Here is a 26,918-nt window from a genome sequence, read left to right as displayed (position 1 = left end):
AAAAATATTGTGTAGAAGCTTTTGAAATATCATAAAATTTACATTCTTCTTGCATTTTACCAATATCTTACTTTAATTTTTACCGACTTAATCATTTTTTCAGTGTCATATAATAATTCTATGCCAAACGTTTTTTTTTTTTTTTTTTTTTTTTTTTAATTTGCACAATGATGACATGGGATATTTTAACATTATAAACAAACGTATTTAATGGTCATCGAATCAACCACCCATTTGTATTTATATGCCAAAATTGGTGGAAATGAACATGTTGGGGAAAAAAATCTTCCAAACTGTGGGCGAGTAGCTTTAAGTAATTTAACAAATATTACTTCTCTTAGAAATTTCAAAAATGTAACTTGAACTGTATTCCCAACGTTTCAAAGCTATACTAGGAATTGTATTTTATTGTATAAATGATGATCTAATTTCCTTCAGCATTTGTTATAATCACATGAAACAAGTGATGTAGATTTCCTTAATTGATGTTAAAACATCATTTGTCAATCAAGAACGACTGGAATTGCACACAAAAAAACTGTTTTCCTTTTCATATACGTTGTGGGTATACGTTGGCCAACTTATATAAGTTGCTGTGATCTTTTCAACTTCTAATAAGATAGGCTAGAGATCCTGTAACCACACCTCCAGACAGACCCATACGTCCTGCTAGCAGAAACCTAGCAATTTACCAACGAGAAGAGGCTAAGTATGACTGCCTCTTATGCACGCTTAAAGCTTTTCTACACGGGCTCATTACAAACAGAAGAAACACTGCTCATAATGTTTTGTTCTGAAGACATCTACGGCAGGTAGCTGCTGTTGATCTTTTGGATGGGAAACATACAGAGACAAATGTCATTTCTTTGGCAATCAACATTTCAGAAGTATTTCAGATTGAAAAAAAGTTAACTCTTTCGGTTCATACATAATGATCAGCAAATTATTAAAACATACAATTAATAAGTTTAAAAACGAAATCAAATCAACTGTGGCAACATTAATTAATTTAAGCTTGAAGCAACACATCAGCCTCAATGATAATAATTGTATATAGTTATTGTTTCTTGAATTATAGTATCGATGTATAGTTTTTATATTTTATGACAATCTATTAACAATAAATTTATTGAAACCATGAGACAGATTTTGTTTTATCTTATTAGTAAGTGTTTTCAAGCATTGTTACAACACATGCCTCACTTGCTGTTAGAAACAGTCAGATATACATTTGCATTACCTGTATCACTTTTAACAACACATTACCTGTACGTCTTTTAACAACAATCAGAGTCTTGTATTTTACATAAGCTTGTGTGTTTGTCTTGGGTTTGACACCGTTTTTCAACAGTATTTTAGGTAAGTAACGTCAGGCAGTTGTTCCTTGCAAACATGTATGAATCAGAGGTTAAGAACGAATGATTTCAGACAAAATTTGTCTTTTATCAAATCGTCACAAAGAACATATACCTCACCCGTGGATCGAAATCACGAATTCTCAATATCTTGATCTAAATGAAGTGTCCTTTGTAAGAAAAGTGCAGTAATTTAAAATTACATTTAAATTGTTCAATGGCATTCAGCCGTGGCAAAACCAGAAATGAAAATAAAGGACGTGTCAAACACACACAAAAAAACATTGTAATGATTTATTGGATTTCTATATCCATATATACTAGTAATTCCCACGAAACCCAATTTAGTCACTCCGGAAGTCTTTTTTCGAAAATTTATTCATGCAGATCTTCTTATGATTTATTATGATATGTTCATTTGTTATTTCATTGAGTTATTATTAACTGTATTTTTTCTAATGTTTACCTTGACAATTTTTCGAATTCCAAGTATCTGTAAAATGTAGCACAAACGTACGATATAAATCTAGATCATAAAATATCAAATAGTTATCGGCGAAATCAAATGATTCACATTGATCGATAAACTAATAGTAAAACACCATATTATTCCTTTACCTATAAATAGCACAGATATGTCTAAAATAGATACACGTTATGGATTTAGGTTTCGTTATAAGGTTATAATACACTAAATAGTTGTTGTTCTTTATTCTATATAAAATTGACCTATTTCCAATGACCGCAGCACACATCAGGACCCATTTTAAATGTCGGTAACTTACATTTTCTTGAAGAATATTGTCAGTGCTAACTAAAAATCAAAAGAAAAGTGGGGGTCATGGTTGATGCAAGAAAAATAATTTCAGTCAAACACACAAACTGCAAAATCATCTAAAAAATGAGACCCCAAATTATACTGGTGGTGTATGATCTAAGTTTCCATGAAAAATTTTGTCATGTTGTTATTTCATTATGAAAATGCTACCTACATGTCAAGCATAGATCTGTCATGTGATTTTAACCAAAAAATTGCAAAGAAAATAAGGAAAATAGCTCTACAGAGCAAAAAAACTGAGGACTATTTGTATCCGCCATTATGCGACTACCATTTTTTTTCGCGCCATTTTTCTATTTAGTGTCTGTATGCCTATAAGGTAGTAGGGCATACTCAGATTAGAAAATTTTGGGCACGGCCAGGCTTACATGTAGCGGGTCGTAATATTGCACTTCCCAGAATCAGGGTGGCCGTTTTAAAACTGTGTGCATGTTTTGTGCTTTTAATTAATGACAAGATCAGGACTCTTATACACGAATACAGAAAGTCATCAAAACGAAAGTTTTAATAACAAGCCAAAATCATCCATAATTTTCTAAAGAATTAACAATCATTATCTCTCACCTTAATTTACAGACATCCAAAATCACGAAGTTTTAAGTATAACAAATATTGACGGGGCCAAAATTCGTGTACCCTGCTACCTTAATTCACATTATATTAGCAAGGGTCTCTTTTCTCATGTTTGTTAATGTTGGTATACACATTTAAATAGACAATAAAGCGTCAGACATGTACAAACCTAACATTATTATACACGTAACACTTGTATTTTAAATGTAATAAGCCATGATGAGGATACACCCGCCCATGTGGGTTTTCAGTAAATAAATAAGGGTGTCGGACGTTGAGCTTATGCAGTGCTGTAAACAAGAGAGCATTTTAACATTCGGTTTAGAAAGTATGAACTATTATTCTATATCTGTTTTATTCATCCAATCGTGAACGTGTATTTGCAACACGTGACCGTACAATGTATCATTTTCTTGCATATCAGATGGGGATTTCCTGTATTTTTACCGGTGCTGGAAAAGTCTTTCTTGCATACCAGACGGGGATTTCTGGTGATTTCACAGGTGCTGGAAAACTCGGGGTGTAAGATGACTCTCGCGCTGCAAATGACGTATAACGAACTACATATGTACGGAAGATGTGTGTAGTAATAATAACGTTTTTCGTAAAACGGGATAAAAATTAAATACCTTGATAGTTCCTCTTTGTTTCTTATAACATATTTCTCGATTAAAAAAAAAAACACGTTATTTTAAGGAAATAACATAACGTTTCATTGCAGATGATAAAACAAAACCGGAACTCTTACGTTGTTTTTGTCTCTGTAACGTCATAACGTACTTCCTGTTTACGGACGTAAAGTTCCCGCGCTTTGTTAATACGCTACTATAAGAAAAAAGTGCTATAAGAAAATCATTTGTTTGAATTTATTTTTTACTCTTCTTTGTTGAATATGGTATGCAAGAAAAAGATTATTTCACTGGTTGTAGGTGCATATGGGAATATCCGGCTCTCGGGTAACTGTTTACGCGATCACTCGGCTGGAGCCTCGAAACCGTCTAAACAGTTACCCTCGAGACCAGAAATTCCAACCTGCATCTACAACCAGTGAAAGAATCTAATAATCTTACACCCCGATTGATGTAATTATTCATTTTTTATTTCGAAAAACGGAATAAAAATCCAATACCTTGACAATTCATCTTTGTTCCTGACAGTATATTTCTCGATTTAAAAAAACAAGTTATTTTATCAAAAACTCATAACGTTACGCTGTAACTGATAAAACAAAACCGGAACTAACCATTGTTATTTGTCTTTGAAACGTCATGACGTCTTTCCTGTTTACGGACGTAGGTTTTCCGCACTTTGTTTAAATACGCTGCTATAAGAAATAGTTCTAAAAAGAAAGCCGTTCGACTGACTTTATTTTTATTATTATTTCTTCATATCGGTATGCAAGAAAAAGATTCTGAAACTGGTTATGGGAGCTGATGGGAATATCCGGCTCTCGGGTAACTGTTTAGGCGGTAACTCGGTAGGAACCTCGTTACCGCCTAAACAGTTACCCTCAAGGCCGGAAATTTCCATCTGCACTTATAACCAGTGAAAGAATCTTATAGTATTGAACGCACGTGCGTACACAAAAGCTGGTTTTTTCGTATTTGGACGGTTCAACAGTCCCATTTTAAACTTATGATAAAGCTCGAAACGTGGAAATGTTCCGGAAGTATGTGCTCTATGTACAGTCGTTTGTTTGTAAACACAAAAACGAAAGTGCAAGCCATGACAATGCTGTCAGATTTGGATATAAACACGAAAAATGACCAAAAGCCAAAAAAAAATACGATTAAAAAGATCACCAGATGTCGTATTTTCGAAAGGTTGTTGAAATAGGCTGTACCAGGCGAAAACAGAAAATAAGAAGAAATAAAACATACATACTTATTATAATATTTTTTTCATTTAACATTGTACTGTACAATACGAGATATATTTGGACTCCAATATGGTTTTCTCAGCTGGGTAGTCGTCCAAATATATCTCGTATTGTACAGGACAATATTAAATGACCTAATATTAATATATATGATTTGATGACCTTGTCCATCAGGCATGTCAGGTCTGGTGAGTTGGTAATTTTGTGTTCAAAAAGGTTATTGAAAATAGGAACAAAAACGCGAAAATCGCTTCCTTTCTGGTCAATTACCTGTTCTGACATTTATTTCCGTCTAAAATACTTCTTTTGTTTAATAAAAAACTATTATTTTGTTGCAAAAGGCGTTATGAGCATTCTTTCCACTTTAAAAACTTTTTTTGTTTAATGAAAAAATTTTTATAGTTAAATGAGACAAAGTATATTCCAGTTATTGGAGTTATGTCCTGTACACGGAAGAAGAAGAAAATTTAAGTTTTGTTTGTTCAATGCCGTATTATATCAGCACTATTGTAAGGAATTCTTAGCTGTTCAAATATAAACTGTGATTCAATTGAAATTTAAGATCTTTCTGATGACTAAATAGGAAGCCCGAAACACATAGTCGACCGTCTTATACTTCCTCAATGTACATTCACTTGACTTTGAAAATCATGATAAATCGTCAACCTAATAGGTTATGATACCAGTTGATAAAAAATCCAATAATTTCATGATTGGATAAGTGTACTTTCTCAATTTTATCTTTGAGTCATAGATTTATTTTCAGAAAACCTTCCATACATCCGCCTTTGAAGAAAACTAGAAAAAAAAGAAAGAAAAAGAAAATGGGCGATTGAATATCCAAGTCAACAAAAGATCTACAAGATAAAGGCCCTACTTAGTTTTTGAGAACAAAACTCTACCTACAAAATGAAAATATTCATGTCGTATAATATTAGGTTATTTAACATTGTTCTGTACAACACGGAGATATATATTCAAATATATCTCGTATTGTGCAGCACAATGTTAAATAACGTTTTTATTCTATATCTATTTTATCTTAGTTTAAATTAAAAATGTTTTCTGTATTTTCCTAGCTTGGTATGAGTGCAAAAATATATTATACAGAACAATGTAAGGCCTTAAATAACCTTTTTATTCTATATTTATTTCACTTCATACGTAATTTACGTAATTCATTGGATGCTGTTTTTCAGCTTATCAGTACGAAATAAATTATATGGTGCAACCTCTCTACAACAGCCATTTGGCGATTTGGTTGGTTATAATACTTGGCTGAGATATTATGCCCACAAACATTGTCAGCAAGTTTGGTGAAGATTGGATGAAAACTGTTCGACGTAAGAGAGCGGACAAGGCTAAATTCCCCGTTTTTTGAGTAATTCAAGCACCATAATCCAAGAGTACCGGTACAATTTGGCCGAGATGTTATGCCCACAAACATTGTCAGAAAGTTTGGTGAAGATCCGATGAAAACTGAATTAGAGAGCGGACATGCTTTGGATGACGAAACCCCGTCCGCTGCCATTCATAATTTTCTTTTCATAATGTGGCAGTTGAGTCCAATAAGTCCAGGGGTGTTCAATGATAATCCGTCATAGATCCATAATAAAGTAAATATTTGATTTACCTGTATCGGAAAATAAACAGTGTCGAATGTATTTAGGTTAACTGCCACATTATCCAGGTTTATTAGTAAATCAGATAGCATTGTTGTAAAAAAAAAAAAAAAAAAAAAAAAAAAAAATTAAACGACAATTAAATCCTGATTTCAAGGCGCATAATCAAACTCTGTACATAGAGTGCCTACTTCATTCGATTTACATTCGGGACTGTTGAACCGTCCAAATACAGAAAATACAGGATGTTTGTACGCGCGTGCGTCCAAATGCAGACAGTACAGGATCTTTTGTACGCACGTGCGTCCAAATACCGTAATATATTGTAAGGTCACGTGTTACAAATGAACGTTTCTCGATTGAATAAATAATATAGATATAGAATTATGTAAAATACACCACGTGTGTAATCAGCTGACCACCGATTTTAGGTAGCAGGGTACACTTTGATTCGAAAATTTTGGGCACGGCTAGGTCTACATGTAGCGAGTCGCAATATTGCACTTCCCTTATGAGCAGAATCAGGGTGGCCTTTTCATAAACTGCGTGCATGTTTTGTGCTTTTGATTAATGGCAAGATCAAGACTCTCATACAAGAATACAGAAAGTTATTAAAACGAAAGTTTTACATATTCCAATAAAAAAATGCCAAAATCATCAATTTTGCACTTTTTGAACAGCCTGCAATAAGCAGGAATAATGCCCAATTTTATGACATTTCTCAATTTAATAGTCCCTTCTGAACTACAAGATATAAACGGAATGGGGTCCCATCCAGCTAGTTTTTTTTTTCACAAAATAGCGAAAAAGTTCCTGAGTACCAATCAAAAAGCAAGGAACCCTTCCGTGATTTGAATTTCCCGCGCCAAGGTGACTCCCCGGTACAAAGCTTTACAACCTACATCAGAATTATAAATGAATCGGCTGTTTAAATTTTCTAAATAATTAACAATCATTACCTCTCACCTTAATTTACAGACATCCAAATTCACGAAGTTCTAATTATAACAAATATTGACAGGGGCCAAAATTCGAAGTGTACCCTGCTACCTTAAAATTTTTCAGTTAATGAACAAAGAGGGTTTGACTAGTTCTGAACTTTTATAAATCTTTCGCAAATTACACCAAATAGAAATTTTTTCAATAGCATGAAAAGAAGTCTCTATGTGAGCGTCTAAACTTGCCCACCCTTAACGCACAAATTTAGCCAAAATTTACAAATGGTCGCTTCGAGACAAAGAACGTACAATACATCCGTTTTTATCATTTTCTGGTATGATTTAACTTATTTTGTCATTAGGAATGATATAAGGGCAATTTTGCATCATTTTGCGAAAATGGGATGTCCCCACCCCCTATTTTCCTATTTCATGGGGTCCCCAACGTCCGAACATCCCCTTGATTGACGAAATGCATAGCCGGTTGGCCAGATATGCGCTATGTGGGTTAAAAATGATAAAAAATGATGTTTTTACTGTACCAGAACCCTGTTAATGGTGTTAGAATCTAAAAAAATATCGCATGCGTGTATATTGACTTTTATGCTTCTATGTGTCCTCACTGTAACATTTTTTTCAGCTGATGTGCCGTCAGGTAGCGTTTTTAAGTCTCCAGAAAGTTTAGAATATCGAAAAAGAGGTTCTAAACTATGTGAAACCGCGCAATTTTAAGAGTTCTTTCAAAATTTAATTTTTGAAGATTTCCCTTAAAGCAGCAATACACTTAGATTCGATCATTTTGGGCACGGCCAGGCTTACATGTAGCGAGTCGCAATATAACACTTCCCTAATGAGCAGAATCAGGGTGGCCTTTTAATAAATTGCGTGCATGTTTTTTGTTTTTAATTAATAACAAGATCCGGACTCTCATACAAGAATACAGAAAGTTATCAAAACGAAAGTTTTACATATTCCAATAAAAAAAGCATGCCAAAATCATCAATTTTGCACTTTTTGAACAGCCTGCAATAAGCCCGCTGCAGGAACAATGCCCAATTTCATTGCATTTCTCAATTTAATAGTCCCTTCTGAACTACAGGATATAAACGGAATGGGGGTCCATCCAGCTCGCCTTTTCAAAAAGCAGCGAAAAAGTTTCTGAGTATCTATCAACAAGCATGGAACCCTTCCGTGATTTGAATTTCCCGCCCCAAGGTGACTCACCGATTCATACAAAGCTAGCAGCAGTTAGTTTTACAACTTACATGCGAATTTTACATGTATCGACTGTTTAAATTTTCTAAGGAATTAACAGTCATTATCTCTCACCTTAATTTACAAACATCCAAAATCACGAAGTTCTAATTATAACAAATATTGACGGGGGCCAAAATTCGAAGTGTACCCTGCTACCTTATTGTTGGCTTTTTGTCAGTGCAGTGCAGTGCATGTCGTAAATGACGCTTTCGATTTGCAAAATTTCAATTTTTCATTTTTAATGTATGATCTCGCCCATAGTAATGGTATCAGATTTAACAACACAAAGAAGAAAAATAAGTTTCACTGAAGAAGAGAAGCAGCAAATAAATCGAAAATCAGAAAAGAAAGCAATTTGTTTGGAAATCACGTGGAAAATTGCTGCCTAAACTGAAATGCACGAGAAAGAATGTTATCTTTTTCGTGCGTACTTTTTTATCTTTTTTAGTTTATTTTAAATATTGATTAATTATATTGTAGGCATTATTTGTCATATTTATTTCATATGGTAGTGGGTATAGGCCTTTTATTCCAACCCAGAAGTTCCGGATACTGCTTTGTAAGTTAATTCAATATGCTTATTTTAAACCCTCTTTATTGTGTCCCTTTTATTGGTATTTATATAAATAAGTTTTGTACTACTACTTCTGTATAAGTATTTGTTAAGGATTGTTGTATGTTGTGTATCGTGTTGTTGCTATGTGATTGTTTCTATGTATTAAGTTTCTAACTTTCTCTGCAACTCCTTAATGGTACAAGGCTCTGTAGACATGGCTATGCCCATTGCTCTTTTGGTAACCAACACCAAACTTATTATACAGTGCATACGTCTAGAACAAACATCCGTAAGCAGTGGAGAAATAAGAAATATCAAATGAAATGATGACTAGATGATAATTGCACTATATAGTCTTGTGGACCATCACAGAACACATGAGCCGCCCTCCCAAAACGGTATAATATTGAGACATCTCAACCATACTACATGTGAGAAAAATTAAAAATCATAATTATGACTTAACATTTACAGACAAATGTGAAATAAAAAGGAAGACACTATTGAAATTTAGATAGATAAAATGGTTCTAGTGATAATACACAGGTTGTTGAAACTGTAACAAATGAACTACAGACTCTGTTTCATAACGCCTCTACTGCAACTTTGCCATCTAAAGGTACATTTATTCCAAGAAAAAATAATAAACCCTGGTTTGGTCCTAAATGCTACAAGACAAGACAAAATTACCATAATGCGAAATCTGAATATCGATGTAAACGTAATATGGATAACAAATTGCTACTTCAAAACGCTAGCAAAGAGTATAAACGAGTCGTTAATTGGTATATTACGAAATTTAAACAAAGTAATGGTAATAAATTGAGAAATATGCATGATAAAAACCCAAAACAGTATTGGAAATTTCTTAAAAAGCTTAAACCAAAGTCCAAGTCTGATGATGCACCATCGGTTTCGAAAATATCAATGCTAACCCTCATTCTGATAATGAAGATGAACGGTTCTTAACATATGACTTCTTAGAAAATTCAAACCAGTATTTAGATGCACCTATCACGGATGCTAAAATTTTGATATGTATAAATAATTTAAATAATGGAAAAACGTGTAGACCTCCGGACAACATACTAAATGAATATATCAAAGCAACAAAAGACATGATTTTACCGATTTGCTTGATTCTGGTAACATACCTAGGACATGGCTTAAGGGATATATTATCCCAATTTACAAAAACAAAGGAAATCATTTAGACACCAACTCCTATAGGCCAATTACTTAAGAAATATTCTAACACGTGTTAGAATATTTTATCATGCCTGGGTAAACATTTTACATCAGTTTTAAATCTTAGGTTAACAAAATATATTGAAGACTCGCAACTACATGATGAAAATCAAGCAGGATTCAGAAGCTCATACTAGTGCTCTGATCACATGTTTACACTACACGCTGTTATTGAGATACTGAAGAAACGAAATTGTGCCTTTGTGGATTTTTCACAATGTTTTGATAAAATATGGCGCTTCGGACTCTGGCGTAAACTTACGCAAAACTTCATTAACGGGAAACTATTTAGAACTATCTTTAACATGTATCAAAACATAAAATCATGTGTAACGCATAGTGGTAATCAATTGCAGTTTTTCCCATCCGAAATAGGTGTTAGACAAGGAGAAAATTTAAGTCCTATCCTCTTTTCACTATACTTAAACGACTTACAGTCATATTTGGAAGCTAACGGTGCCGCTGGCATAGAGCTAGATGACTCCTTTAGTGACGAAACTTGGCTTAAACTATTGATTCTTCTTTATGCGGATGACACCGTGATAGTTTCCAATAATCCTGTCGATTTCCAACATTGTTTAGATTATTTTAACAACTATTGTAGCCAATGGAAATAACAGTTAATCCTAATAAGACCAAAGTAATAGTATTTTGTGCCAGAAATCGCAATGCTCACAATTTTAATCTAGGTGAACATCAACTTGAAATAACTGACAACTATCACTACCTAGGTTTAACTTTTTCTGCATCTGATTCTTTTCTTAAAGCAAGACAACATTTTAGCCAACAGGTAAATAAAGCCATGCATCTCTTATTCACACAATCAAACAACGCGAATTTACCACCAGACTTAACCATTAAGTTATTTGATCATACCGTCTTGCCCATTTTAACATACGGCTCGGAAATTTTTTGGTTTTGAAAATCTAGATCTTCTTGAAAAAGTTCAAAATGTTTTTATGAGACGAATTACCACTGGTAGAAAAAGCACCCCGAAATATATGCTCAATGGTGAGCTTGGGAGATATCCGATTTATATAAATGTTTATACGAAAATGATATCTTTTTGGTCACGTTTGCTGCGCGGTAAAGAAAACAAATTGTCTGCTAAAATTTATCAGTATATGCTTAACCAGACAAATGTCAACTTCAAATGGATTGGTAAAATCAAAGAAATTCTTGAAACTGTTAGAAGACCCGATATCTGGCTAAATCAGCATATTTCAGTGCATAAAAATACTCACAAACTTGTAAAACAAATTTTGATAGATCAATATAAGCAGCACTGGTACAGTCAATTACAACAATCCAATAAAGGCAGAATCTATCATTCATTTAAACATACTTTAGAATACGAGAGATATTTTAATATTCTTTCAAAAGTAGATAACATTAATCTATTTAGATATCGTACTTGTAATAACCGTCTCCCAATTGAAACAGCGCGTTGGGGACCTGGAACTGCGCACCTTGATAACACGTGCAGGCTCTGCGATTCTGAAGAACCAGGCTCTGAGCAACACTATTTACTTAAATTTTACTAGGGAAAGAAACAATTTTTTACAAAATGTTAATATTTCTGATAATGTCCATTGTTTTGCGAGAATACTATCGAGCCACTCTGAATAAGAACTTACTAAGCTTAGTAAATTTGTTTCCATTATTATGTCAAGTTTTAAATAGCCGTCTAAATATATATCACTACTTACTGACCTTCGTTGGTAAACGTGCATATATTCCATTGAATCATCTAACGACACAAGATAATATGAGTCATAACCGAATAACAGCAAAATGCGACACGTACATTTTTCTTTACTACAATAAAATAGTAAACTTTACACTGAAAGCATTACGTCAGTGTGAATTGCTATTTATGGACTGTACGTCATTGCGACTATATATAGGTCGTACTTTGTCAGTTTGCTATCGCAATATCATGTCATGTTTTTTTTAAATATTTACATGATGACTTTTATTGTTATGGTACTTGTTATCACCTTAAAATTATGTACCTTAAAAATAGTTTCATGATGACTTCTATTTATATGGATTGTTTATTGTACTTAAGGGGACGCATACTTTGAAATTAGAAAAAAGTGGGTGGGGTATGATAAAATTTACCTGCAAAAAAGTACAAGGTTTTGGTACATGAAATGGATACTGTTTCAACTGTTATAAGTACACAAAGGATTACTCACTAAAATAAAAATGAGAAAACTGAAACAAGAAAGTTATTGTTGAATTACATAAGACTTCTTGTGTACATTCAAAGTCAACAATTAAGACTTTTTGGTGCGAAAATAATAGTGCTTCACCTTGTCCAAACATTTATCAATGTCCTACAGATTCTAATTTAAAGAAAGAATGTGAAATATGGTCACTGTATTGCTTTTCATTTCGCATATGTAAGCTAAAACACATTATTTAGTTTGTTTACAAAGTAGTGCATAAGAAAAGATACGGTGGTCAAGGAATGCCACATTCCAAAACTAAAAGAGTATATTCCCCTTAATACATTAAACATTTATCGTTACAGAAGTCTAGTGGCTTACAATAAGGGCCTAGAAATGTTGCCATTATTATAATTTTTAACTTGGTATTCATGAACTACAATGCACTTAAATATCAAAACACATTTAACAAACTTTTGAAAATGTATTGTCTTAAAAATCCCTAAAATAAGGTATGAAATTTGGTTGAGAGGTCCAATCAATGTGTATATGTGCAAAAGTAACATTCTAATCTTGTTCACAAAAGTTACTAATACACAGCAGGCATGTCAATGATCAAAACTGGACGAATATACAGTTATCCTCACTTTAATGTCATTTATAATTTGTCCTTGAATTCTCCACCATACTTTTCATAATTCTGTTTGCACGAGTTGCACGAGAATGCTGTCATTCACGTAAAAAAATGGGGTCAAATAAGTTGTAAATGCAATATCATCTAAACGTAATTAATGGATTATGCAGTTCAAGATAAACTTTATCTCATAACGTAACGAACATGTATAATGTTGTAACAACAACTTTACTTACACTGATTTAAGTAGCAGTCGGTTTATAAGTGACTATTGATTCATTTTATGTTTTGTTATTGTTGTCAAAAAGTATAACGGAAGTGCCTCACAACTGAAGCGGAAACCAGTTTGATGCGCAAAGTAGTCCAATGTAAGTAATATTTTTTGACAAATGTCCACAGAAATTAATAATTTTCTAATATTAAAGACGAATATCTGAATAGGATTCATTATTTGATAAGAAATTATAATCATCGACATGTTTTTTTTTAAAAATCGTACACGTGCTGACACCTAAGTTGTCTCCCGATGTTTATTAGAGTTACCTTTCGTCCGGCGCAGTAATACATTTGCAGTGAATCGCCGAGAAGTCGTGGGAAAATTAAAAACCATGTAAACAAACTAAGATTAACCACCTTTTCAAGATGAATTTCAAGTGATCGCCATTATGCATTTAACCCGCCTGACCTGTGTAGCATCTTAGATATCTGTTCTAAGGTATTCATTGTGTAGAATGTCATGTTATGCCCTTGCAATGCTAATCCCACTCTGATTTTTTTGTTTACATTTTTTATCAATGAGAAATATGGCGTCCATCCCGAGCTGAACTGACGTGGCGTTAAATTTTTACATGTTTAAGCAAACCTGGTGTGTTAGAAAGAAAATCTCATCCCTTCAACATTATTTGGAACACTGTAATTGTAAAAAACCTGTTTTTTCCTTATACAAAAGCTTAATATTTTGTGTTGAATGTACTTTCACAAAGACCTCTGTTTTCCTATTACATTCATAGTACCACATCCTTATCCACAAAATACTGAATATTACAGGTGTCCATCAGTATTATATCAGTTTAGGAATATGTTTTTTATTTTCCCACCATCGATTTCTTGAATATGCACCCCTTCCGCATTGCTGTATGAACTGTGAATGTAGCAATATGCGTCCCCTTAATGTATTATTATATTATGAGTAATTTAGCGCACTCCTTCAAATGATGTATGATGTTTGAACATCTTGAAGGATTCCCCCATAATCGATCAATTATAATTTTAAACTCCAGAATCCTCTAGAAAACAATTAACTCAACATTCATCAGTAAATAAGGTGCTGCCGGAAGTATTATTGTAGCTTCAATTTTGAATGCAGTTCATCCCCATGTTGTAAATTATTTACCTTGGCTTGGGAGAAAATAAAGTTGTCTGTCTGTCTGCGTGTACGTATCCAAACTGTACTCTTCGTAGTTTGTATATAGCTCGGATGGAGAAATCAAAGAGATATAAGCTGTTTTTCACGACGTTACAAGGAAAATATCTAGATTAATGTAGATGTTTATGTGTGGTCACAGTGCGTGGTCACAACAGCTCCGTTACTTCCATATTTAGCAATTTAGGTGTTTATTATTACGGAAACGCTTTATATAGACAAAATAAAAAAAAGAAATCCAAATGATCTTTTTACCACGATGACTTACATTCTAGACACAGAAACACACATATATACTATTATATCGTTTTAAGAAAGAATCAGAAAGTTAGTACTATGCATATAATGGCTAATTCCCAGTGTAAATGAATAACCCTAAGTGCTCCAACCCCGGACAGCCCATCCCTCTCCTCCTTACTCAATTTTGGCAAATTAAACAAATCCAAGACGTCGCAGTGCTAGAATTAATTCTTCATTGCTGCATAGTACGCCCGCTCCGGTTCTTATCAATTTGCACACATCAAGGCCATTTTCCTGGACCGATGCGCCATGCTAATTGCCGTATGCTAACTAGCAAATAGTTAATGCTGAATGCTAATAGTTAAATGCTAAATATCATACACTTGATGCTAGATGTTACTTACAAACTACTATATATACTGAGTAAAAAATGTTAATTGCTAAATCTCGTAAAAACTAATTTTTACTGCCAAATGATAAATAACAATTCTCAAATTATTAAATTTTACTAATTAATGATCTTTATTTCGCCAACAAATCAATGTCACATTTACTATTTTGAAAAATATTATGTTCTGCGTGTCTGATTTGAAGCAATAACATGTTGCACCTGTACCGAAACTTGGTTTGTTTTAAAATATTTACTTGAAAATGAGCCAATGACTATATAAAAATTCATTTATGCGAAATGAACCGCAGAATAGGATCGGCAAATTAAACATGCATTTGTCGATCCTATTCTGTCATTTCGCATGTACAACGAAAAAAATATATCATTTTTAAAAGTCTTTATCAAACTGGTGTATCCAAAATTTTAGAATTTTAATTGCATGCGAATTATAAAACATATGCCAGCAAAGAATCAAACATAATTTTAATTAAGTCTTTAAAACATTTTCTGATTAAAAAGAGGCACCTTTTTAGTTTATAACTGAATGCACATGCTGACTACTAACGTGCTGGCGACAATTAAAATGTTTAGTAAATATTTTGAATAAATAATCTCTGCAAACAATAGGTAGTCATAACTTAAAGAAAATGGGAAAAATACTACCACTTTTTGAAAATGACAAAGGAAAGTTTTTTAGTTTCCACGAAGAAAGTGGTTACGGCACATCTATGAATTTCTACGACCTCATTTAACCCCTACCCTGCTTAATTTCTATAAAGAACTTGTCTGTTTTTGAATTTAGATAGTACCATTTAACTGTTAAGGGGGCGGGGCTTACCAAAAAGATATTGCCTAAATGGCGAACAGTGATAATCTTGATTAGACTACACGGATGTGCAGGCTGATCATGATCTACACTAGCCGCAAAGGCATAATCAGTCGTGTCAAAAGGGTTCAAATGTTAATTTATTGCCGTATTGTATATTTAAAACGGTGAAAAAGTTTTGTATGCTAGCATGTAGGCCCTAAATTAAAATTCTTTCAGAGGGCCCGTACACACGGAAGAAGCAGTTTCTTCAGTTATTATGATTACAAGGAAATAAATGTAATCGGCCACAAAAACGGAGATGTTCGCGTTTTAGTTATATAATGTAAACAAATTCTGCATGGAATGGTACTGTTTGATCCGGCATTTGTGAACGTGAAATAAAAAATCGAGTAGAAGGCTCTTGATCAACTAAATGTCACTTACCGAGTAAAGGCCTAATATTATCCTACTTCTAATCATCGTCACATATTTTTACGTCAATATACAGGTCGCCTCCTTAAGCACCTCAACGTCTGATCCCTGTTATGATAATTAAATGCAACCAGAAATTATCGAATTCTTCAGTGAAATATAATTCCTGCAACACATGGAACGGTACAATTATTACGTCATAGCATCAAACGTCATTGTGGCGCGTTAAAAAAAAAGCCTCGCCAAAGCGGCAAATATTTGGTGAATATCTTGAAGATGCAGATAACTATCGTTGACAACAGGTGAGAATCATATATCTCAAACAGTGATTTGCTCTTTAACAATTATTTCGACGTCCCAGAAGTGAAAAGCAATACTTTTGAGAAAAATGGAAAAGAACTGGATAGATCTACTATATTGTTTCGCAGATTCCTCAACAAAATGTTTCTGCTTCTATTCCATCATCATACATAACGCTTTTAAACACTGACAGTAATGACTGTCATATATTTAGCGTACAAAAGAAGGTATTTAGACATTTCTAACCTATCAGGAATTTATTTCCAAGGATTATTAAACGTTGTTTTGGAAAATAAATCAGATAGAGTTATTACTATATCTAATTGAAAATATAGCATTATTTTACTTCTTTTAATCGTTCGTGTCTGCATACAATTAAGAGAGACACGAATGTTCACTGTTTGTAGGGTGCCTCACATGTTTTAAGATCGGTGCTTTCCAATACTTTTGTACATATATTGTTTTCGTTTATATACATATAAGAACAACTGTATATTTAAATGACTTTAGTTGTTGGTTTTATTATTGACCTTAAAGGATTTGAATATTTATTAATTGAAAAAAGAAATGACTTGAAATGAAATCTGATTGCTGATTTGTGCAATTTCGTAATTTGGATCTGTCGCAGCGACACAACAACAAACGTCGTTATGGCGCCCCGTCGAACGTCATCCCGCAAAACATCGCCCCGCCGAACGTCGTATAGTGCCCTGCCAAATTTGCCCCACTAAATTTCGCTCCTACAAATGTCACCCCGACACATGTCAGTATGGCGCCCGCCGAACGTCGGTCCGCCATGTGTCGTCCAGTCAAACGTTGTTTCTGCCTTCCGGAATGACATGACAGTATCAGTTAAATTGGAGATAAAAGATTGTAAGATTTTGATGGAATATTTTATGTCCTTTATAACATAAATAAGTGGCATTTTGCGTGGACATTGCGAAATCTGGAGATGGAACTTGCAATGCATGCTATCACAAGTATCTAGTTTTGATAATAGAATTGTTTAGATGAAATCTCAAGATATTACGTCGAAATTGTGAGTATACGACATTAGAAAATCCAATTTTTGAGTTATTTAATTCAAAATGTTGAAGTAGTCAGACGAAATTTTGAGTAAGGTATATCCAACTGTTCAAAATATAGGGTTAGAAAGGTACGTAACTCGAAATTAAGAAATACGTAGGGCTACTTAAATAACACGTAACTGGCATAATACTCTTTCGTATAATGCCGCCTTTTCAATAATTCTTTAGTCTATACGTTTATCCGTTATTTTACATTTATGTTTGCTTTTTTTTTTACTTTTATCTTTGTTGAAAACATGGTTACAAAATCTGAATTCAAATCTAGGTGGAGGACCCACGTGGCGTCCTCATTTATACTTCGTTTTACAGAATTCAACATTTTCATGCTTTAAAAACCCTCGTCTGACTATCCCTCTGGCAACACTAGCACATTTAAACAACAAAACAATGCACTGTTATTGCATCTATTAGGAAGCGTCGTTTGAGACCCCTTTCACGCGCTCAGGAATCTATATTTTGGTTGCTTTATACGAAAACTATATCTTGGGAGGGGAACTCCGAACACCTCCCCCGCCATTTTTATAGGGGACATTCCCTCCTTTTATCTCTCTCTCTCTCTCCATCTCTCTCTCTCTCTGTCTCTCTCTCTCTCTCTCTCATTTGCCAGTCTGACCGTTGATTGAGGGACTCGGACGATATTCGTAATTTGAGGGACAAAATTAATCGCTGTACTAGATCATTAAAACTACAGCATGTGCTTATTTTCGTATCTTATTTTGTAGTGAAACCTTGTCGCGAGCTTTTCTCTCTTGATTTCAATGACTTGAGAGTAGCATTTATGGGGACCAAAGAGACTGTAACCGTCCTTCTGAATGGAAGGACGATGTGGCTACATGTCACTAGGATGAACACATTTACCAAGGACTGTCCCGCATTCTTTTTTTGAAGTCAGTAACGAGAAAGAAGCTATTATGGAAGTCCGCAGACCGTTTCCGTCTGCTTTTTCTTTTTACAATGTTAAAGTGGACGTGTTCACCAATGAAACAGTGTGGGTTTAAAGAAATTAATATACAAGTTACCAGATCTCCTTAGCTATTTATTCCACATAGAAAGAACAGATAATGTAAGAAAATTAAATATATACTAGGTCTCTTCAGTCATACCCAGAGTTTTGCTCAGTAACAACAGAGACATCGAATGTATTCATATGTCTCTGGTAACAAACTTGGCATCATACCTCTGGAGTCTTCTACGTATCGATACTTTTATAAAGATTTCGGGGCAGACACTGGAACAATTATATAAAGTTTTTAGTTTGACAGACAGCTGCCATGGTAGACTTCTAAGCTGTAGACTATGAAAGACTTTAGTTGATAATGAACTAAAGTTATTTCTACACATCGGGAAGTGGCCCGTCACATCACAGACTGGTTTGGTAAAATGTACTTGTAAATAGTGTTCAATGGTTTTGGTTCTCGTATACACAGGATCTTGCATTCTTCAAAATAAAATAGAGGCCATTTTCCAAAAAATCCATGACGGAAATACCTGCTCTGTTCCACAGCTTTGATGTAACTAAGTCATGCATAAAGTCAATATGCCGAGTGTCGCAATACCAGATTAATAATTTTATCTTGCTGGCAAAAATTATAGCCAAGTAGTTTACTGACAATGCAATTTAATACCACCAGTCTTGACACTTTTAAAAGTGGGCAAGATATTGTATCTATATATTGAACATATTTAAGAAACGTTGACAGTCCTTAATCAAAGCACTAAAAGTGCTGAATGCGGCGGGCTTAAATAGAAGACATGAAATATAACGGAAGATTATATTTTAAAATTTCTCTTTCTCAAAACAGTGAGATTTTGAATTTTAATTATAAATTTGCATCTAGAATATACACATATCATTGAATACATATTTTTCTCAGCGAATCACATTTGTACCACGTGACTGTCCAATATATTACTGTATTGGATCAATTTATATTCCGTATTTGACTAGACAATTTTTTTTTCTAATCTGCATGTTAGCAAAACAATAAAAGCCATAAACCGATGAAAGTATCCGCATGAATATCAACTTAATGCAATGTTACATACGTCTAAAGATGAGTTCATGTCTGTTTGATTGTCTTTTTCCTTTTTTACCGAGAATAAAAGGCATAGAATAACAAGAAATAATGTAAACCCAATGGATGCTCACCAAAATAAATTATTGCATATTAAAAGAAACAAGAGGACCATGATGGCCCTATATCACTCACCAGAGTTGATCTGGCCTTCTGACCTAGTTTTTGACCTCACATGACCCAGATTCAAACTTGACCTATAAATCATCAAGACAAACACTTTGACAAAGTTTCATGATGATTGGGTTACAACTGTGGCCTCTAGAGTTTTAACAAGCTTTTCCTTTGATTTGACCGGTGACCTAGTTTTAAACCCACATGACCCAGATTCGAACTTGACCAAGACAAACATGCTGACCAATTCTTATGAGTTTCAAACTTAAACTATGGAGGTTAACAAGATTTTCCTTTGATTGGCCTGCTAAACTGTTTTTTGATCCTAACTGACACAGTTTCAAACTTTACCTAGAGATCATCTATACAAAACATTCTAGCCAAGATTCATAAAGGTTGGTTACAACTGTGGCCTCTAGAGTGTTAACAATCTTTTCCTTTGATTTGACCGGGTGACCTAGTTTTTGATCCCACCTGACCAAGATTCGAACTTGACCTAGAGGACATCAAGACAAACACTTTAAACAATTCTGATGAATTTCCAACTTAAACTGTGGACTCTTGAGTGTTTACAAGATTTTCCTTTGATCTGGCCTACTGACTTAGTTTTTGACCATACATGACCCAGTTTCGAACCTGACAAGAGATCTTCAAGACAAACTTTCTGACAAAGTTTCATAAGATTGGGTGACAGATGTGGCCTCTAGAGTGTTAACAAGGTAAATGTTGACGGATGATGCATGTCGCATGACGAACGCAGCCGGACAATGACTGGTCACAACAGCTTACCTTGAGCCCTTCGTGCTCTGGTGAGCTAAAAAGTGGAATCCGCTGACTGGGCAGATATAGTTTTAAAAAATACTCATGTTGAATTAATAAATATTTAGAATCTCACTGTCCAGAATATTATCCCACCATAAGATGAAGATACATGACGGCCATGAAGGCCCTGTATCGCTCACCTGACCTATTGACCTAAAGATCATCAAGATTAACATTCTGACCAAGTTTTCATTAAGATATGGTCATAAATGTGGTCTCTAAAGTGTTAACTAGCTTTTCTTTTGATTTGACCCGGTGACCTGGTTTTTGAAGTGACATGACACAGATTCGAACTAGACCTAAAATCATCAAGTTTAACAATATGACTAAGTTTCATGAAGATACAGTCATAAATGTGGCATCTAGAGTGTTAACAAGCTTTTCCTTTGATATGACCTGGTTTTTGACCCCACCTGACCCGATTTGAACTTGACCAACAGATCATCAAGATCAACATTCTGACCAAGTTTCATTAAGATATGGTCATACATGTGGCCTCTACAGTGTTAACAAGCTTTCCTTTGATTTGACCTGGTGACCTGGTTTTTGACCCAGATACCCAATATTGAACTCGTCCAAAATTTATTGAGGGTATCATTTTGACTGAGATTGGAACAAAATTGTGACCCTGGAGTGTTAACAAGCTTTTCCTTTGATTTGACCTGGTGACCTAGTTTTTGACCCCAGATGACCCAATATCGAACTCGTCCAAGATTATTTTGAGGGTAACATTCTGACTAAGTTTCATTAAGATAGGGCCAAAATTGTGACCTCTAGAGTGTTAAAAAGCTTTTCCTTTGATCTGACCTAGTGACCTAGTTTTTGACCCAAGATGACCCAATATTGAACTCTTCCAAGATTTTATTGAGAGTAACATTGACTAAATTTCACTAAGATTGGGCCAAAATTGTGACCTCTAGAGTGTTAACAACTTTATCTTAGATTTGACCTGATGACCTAGTTTTTGACCCCATATGACCCAATATCAAATTCATCCAAGATTTTATTGAGGGTAACATTCTGACCAAATTTCATTAAGATCGGGCCAAAATTGTGACCTCTAGAGTGTTAACAGTCAAATTGTTGACAACGGAACCGACTGACAGACAGACGGACGACGACGGACACAGAGCGATTACAAAAGCTCACATTTGAGCACTTTGTGCTCAGATGAGCTAAAAATGCGCACTACCTTTGTTGCCAAGAAATATCCTGACTAGAATGGCGCTATAGTTCATTAAAGTTGAATAATCAAAGGGCAGTAACTCAGTGATAATCATTCGACCAAACATGAAGATAATATGCAACTCCGATGAAGTTTCTTTGGATTCCAGTCCAGGACAAAAAAATGGTACTATAGTGTACTAAAGTTGAATTATCAAAGGGCAGTAACTCAGTGAATCATCTGACTCGAACGCGCATTTCCTCTTGCAGTGAAGCTTCCTATAAAGCTACTATAAATTCCAGCCAGTGGTTGCTGAGGAATACTCTGGACAAGAAATGGTACTATAGTAAACTAAGTTGAATTACCAAAGGGCAATAAGTCAGTGAAAAATCATCTGGCTGGAAGTTGGAACATCAAGACCAACACCAATGTCATATAGCATAATCATGGGGAACATTTCTGTGTAGTACTAAAAATGTCCTTTGATGCAATTAATGTAGCAGAAACAAAGTTTTACTTGATCTTGAACAGTGACCTTGACCTTTAACTGACAGCATAGATCAAGCATTGACACACTGTCTCATCATGGGGAACATTTTTGTGTAGCACTAGATAATCCATCAGCAGAAACAAATTTTTCTTGACCTTCATAGTGACACTGACCTTTGACCTATAAGCATAAGTCAAGTACATGCATATCTACTTATTGCGCTCTAATAGGCATCATTCCTATAATCCACTCCGTGTTCCACCTGTAGGGGAATATAAAAACCTACTGTTCTATTTATCGTCTGATTTAATATAAAATTTCCCAACAACCAGAGTAACTAGCAGCTGGTATCCAGGTATGTGTTACTTCTATAAGTAAGCTTAGTATAACATGCTTAATATTACCTTTAAACATCATTTTTTATGACATTTTAAGTTTTTTGTTTTTCATCACGTTATGTCTTATGGATCATAGTACATGTTCATTTAGCAAAACGGAAATGCACAACTTCACACACAATAAAGACATTAAGGTCTAGAGGTCCGGGCTAAGGGTGTAATTAACGACATATCGAAATTCACTGTATCACGATACATTATATATAGTCTGGCGTATCGTATCATAGGTCTGTTTTACGATACAGTGGAAAGTAGAGATCGACATTGAATGAAAACTTCCATACAATCACTGTTGAAGATAGCAACTAAACAAATCGTCACCTTAGTGCAGTAAGTCAATAAGTGCTTCTTTAAATCAATGCAGTTATCCACTTTTTGCACTGAGGTGACGAAATGTATCATTTATTACAATTTCTTTAACTTTAAAGCAAAATTTCAAGTACTTTCCAAGAGAAGGAACATTATTTTTTTTTTAATTTTGTCACATGATATGTATTGTATTGTGAGACTAAGCATATCGCTACACCCTAGTCCGGGCATCAATATACAACATGTACATGTACTATTAATTTATTATGTACTGTATTACTGTGTATAAGGTAATTGCTGGTAAAAGTTCTGATTTCTTGTCATAAAGCAGAACGTTTGGGACAGCGTGATAACATAAATCTGACTGTCGCTGTCCCGTCACGTCCAAACTTAAGAAATCCCCAGTGAATCTGTTGTGAATGTTTTCTGGTACACGTACAATGTATTTGTATAGATTACATCTCTGATAATGAATTTATGTCGACATTAAAGCATAAAATTGCATCACTGACATTTTCTTAATGTATATGTGTTTTTTCTTTCTGCAAGTTAGTGTTGTTCACAGTCCGCTGCGTATTGAAACAGGTGTCGGGGTAAATATCTCCTCACACCTGTTTACATTTTATTATATAGATTTATGTCTATATTGATTTATGTCTGTTATTAAAATTATTAGTTAAATTCAACATGAATATATTAATGTTTAATGTACTGTAGCAGTAAGTCTGACCAGTATATATGACATTTTTTTTTATTTTTTAATGTCTTCGTTTTCCTAACATTAAAATGCTGATATGGGTAAGGCTTAGAGGGATAAAAAAATATCATATCATAAAATAAGTCATCCCAATAAACCAAATGAGTATATTAAGCCTAGCCTAAAGTTGCCTTCATTTAATTTTTTTTATCTTATAATCATAATTACATGTATGTTGCTCTCACTCGAAGGTCTGAGGCATATTGAATAGAAAATTTTAACAGCAATTAATGACTGTCACCATTATTTAAACCAATTCAACAATTCATGAGCACAATCCATGTCTTAAATACTAAAGAAAACATTGTTTATTATTTTATTTTTAATTCATCTGTCCAGAGATAAATGGAACTTGTCTAGATGTCTAGTACTGGAGTCTTGACCCCTAATCATTGCCTAAAAACAAAGCGCTAAGCCTATAAGAATAAACAGACCCACAACTTGAAAGGCACATAGAGCTAATCTCACAAACATCACGTGGTAACTGAATGAGATCTCGTTTTACCAATGTATGAAATTTTTTACCATACAACTGAAGGATAAAAATTTGTCATGAAAAACTTTCTATTAGATTGTCATGATTGTTTGTTTATAATGATATAATGGTGTTTTTTTAATGTTGACTATCAGGGCTTCGGAAATTTGCCGGTTTGTCGGTTTTGGATCGATTTTTTACTTTTCAGACCGATTCATAAAGTGAAAAAACAAAAAAAAATCGGTCCCGTAAAAATGGAGAAAAGTATAAATTTCTGTCTGATATCTCAATACACCATCTACTGCCAAGCAGGAAATTGTTGGTCGCACCCTCAGATAATCAATAAACGTGTCAAACAGTCTGACTGTCACTTTGATAATCGGTCCATAATTAGCACGTGACGCAATCAGTACTAGCGCGGCACATCCTTTAATGTTTGCAGACAGCCGACTGCAATGTATTAAACATTTTGACTGGTTTCCAAATATGTCTGACTGGATCCAAATCATTTCGACTGGGATCCACTTCTTTTTTTAAAATCCGACGATGGTTTATTTCAAAAGGCTATGTTTCATCATGGTAAAAAACAAATGGTCACTGCATTAATCAAAAGCTATAATTGTATATTATAGGTCTTTGATTTAATGAGACATCACACGGAAAACCAATCAAAGTATTTTTTATAATTACTTGATTTGAAAAAATTACAAGATTCATTGTTGGGGCTCCAGTTGAAACAAGTGCAGAAAATCGTCTTTGCAACCCGACGGTGCAAAAAAGAAAAAGAAAAAAAAATGGACTGGCAAACACGTTCATGAAAAGAAAACCGGAGTGGTGCTGTTTATCAAATCGGTCTTTTAAAAAACGTTTCAAAATGAAATTTTGTTTACATCAGAAGAGAACATATAACTTTTAAAATGTAGCTGCTTATTGAAGTACAACATAAGTGAAATGAAATATCCGTGGCCAACACGCGTGACCTTTCGGTACTATACATGCGGGAAATTCGATCTCAGCGTTTCATATAACGTACACATTCGGTCGCGGCAGAGTATTCTTAAAATACCAAGACTGTTTAGCAGAGAATATGTGTCATATAATTGTATTTTATAGAAATTCCGTCAAAGAATGAGGAAACATCACAAAGTATCTGCCGTGTATAGGGTACCGGTCACGTGCGTTGGCTTTTAGACTAGTTACGCACACGGTGTCAATGCCTCGGTAATTTTATCCTTACAAGTATTTTCTCGGAAAAAAATCGAAATTTAAACAAAGTAACAATCACACATAACACTGAATAACTGTCTTCATTGTATGGAAACACGCGGTGACCGGTAACTCAGTTTTAATGCATGACATGATTATATCTTTACTCTATCACGTTTTACAAAATATGTAATATTGGGAATGCAGTGGTGGGGTAGCGCCGATGTCAGGATTTTCGTTTTGGACCGACTGAGTTATCAAAATTTCCGAGCCTGTTGTCTATATATATATATATATTGTTGTTAGTATTTTTTACACAGGGAAGGAAGGAATAAATTATGATTGGAAGTCTGGAAATTCAGAAGTGGTCTTTTGAAAATTGGACCCGATTCGGTCAGCCGTTACCAGTGTATGAAACAGAAAGCAGAAGGATAAAAATTTGTATCGTGAAAAACTTTCTATTTTAAGATTGTTTGTTTATAATGTTAATGGTGTTTTTTTTTAATGTTGTTAGTATTTTCTACAAGATCACAGGGAAGAAATGAGTTTATGATTGGAAGTCTGAGAAATCAACAGTGCTCGTTTGAAAATTGGACCCGATTCGGTTTATTAGGTGACGGCCGTACATGTATCACCAGTTTTAAATTAATAAGCGTCTATCAATTTGATCAGGAGTGATCAAGTCTGCATTAACCCTTCAAGATGATAACACCTGTTATCGCGGGGATATGTGCCTGCGGGAGATGATCTCCAGTTGTGATTCTGTATATTTATAGTTATACTTCTTTGCTAAAAATCAATACACCCTACAAATTATTAACCTTCATAAAATAGCTCTGACAAAAAATCCCAAATATCTACAAATAAAAGCAAAAAAATCAATGGCTAACAACCTTCTGTCAATCTGTGTCCTGCTGAACATGAATGACGTAGAAATCTTCTTTTAATTTGATGCCAAACTTGTGAAGTATCCGAAGTTCTGCTAGTTGCAATTTGGAATACCCATTCTTACCAAGCAAACGTAAGGCCCGATTTAAATCTATACACAAGCCATAACGCTGCTTGATAGAAAAATAGATAACCTTTTCCTCAATAACATTCCATTCCAAATGCAATATTCCTTGATTTGAGACTTTTTTTAAACTGTTAGTACAGAAATCTATTATGCTATCGATGAGTCATTTTCCGCTTCTTCGAACGTTTCCGTTGTAAAAACTATTTTGTGGTAATTGCAAATACGGCAGGCATACGCTATATATTAGTGACACCTTGACACGGTCTCACGTTCCTATTAAAAGCTCATTTCATAAAAAAAATCACCGCATAAACAGATATGTCCTTTAAAAGTTGT

The 26,918-nt window shown here is 34.2% G+C and overlaps 1 protein-coding gene across 5 annotated transcripts in view; it reads right to left on the bottom strand.

The window, feature by feature from the left end:
- Positions 1 to 16,541, bottom strand: part of LOC128554339 (uncharacterized) — a 28,399-nt gene extending 11,858 nt beyond the window's left edge. The window contains exon 1 of one of the 5 annotated variants that reach the window (XM_053535616.1): positions 16,381 to 16,541. In XM_053535616.1, coding sequence (XP_053391591.1) covers positions 16,381 to 16,416 — 36 coding nt within the window. In that variant the 5' untranslated portion in view covers positions 16,417 to 16,541. Of the gene's footprint in view, positions 1 to 1,266; positions 1,956 to 11,680; positions 11,856 to 11,979; positions 12,066 to 16,380 lie in introns of those variants that run through there. The other 4 variants (XM_053535620.1, XM_053535619.1, XM_053535617.1 and 1 more) reach the window with 4 other exon arrangements.
- Between the last annotated feature and the right edge of the window lie 10,377 nt (positions 16,542 to 26,918).

Source organism: Mercenaria mercenaria, unplaced genomic scaffold (assembly GCF_021730395.1).
Source record: "Mercenaria mercenaria strain notata unplaced genomic scaffold, MADL_Memer_1 contig_4952, whole genome shotgun sequence".
Taxonomy (NCBI): domain Eukaryota; kingdom Metazoa; phylum Mollusca; class Bivalvia; order Venerida; family Veneridae; genus Mercenaria; species Mercenaria mercenaria.
This window is presented reverse-complemented; position numbering and strand designations above follow the sequence as displayed.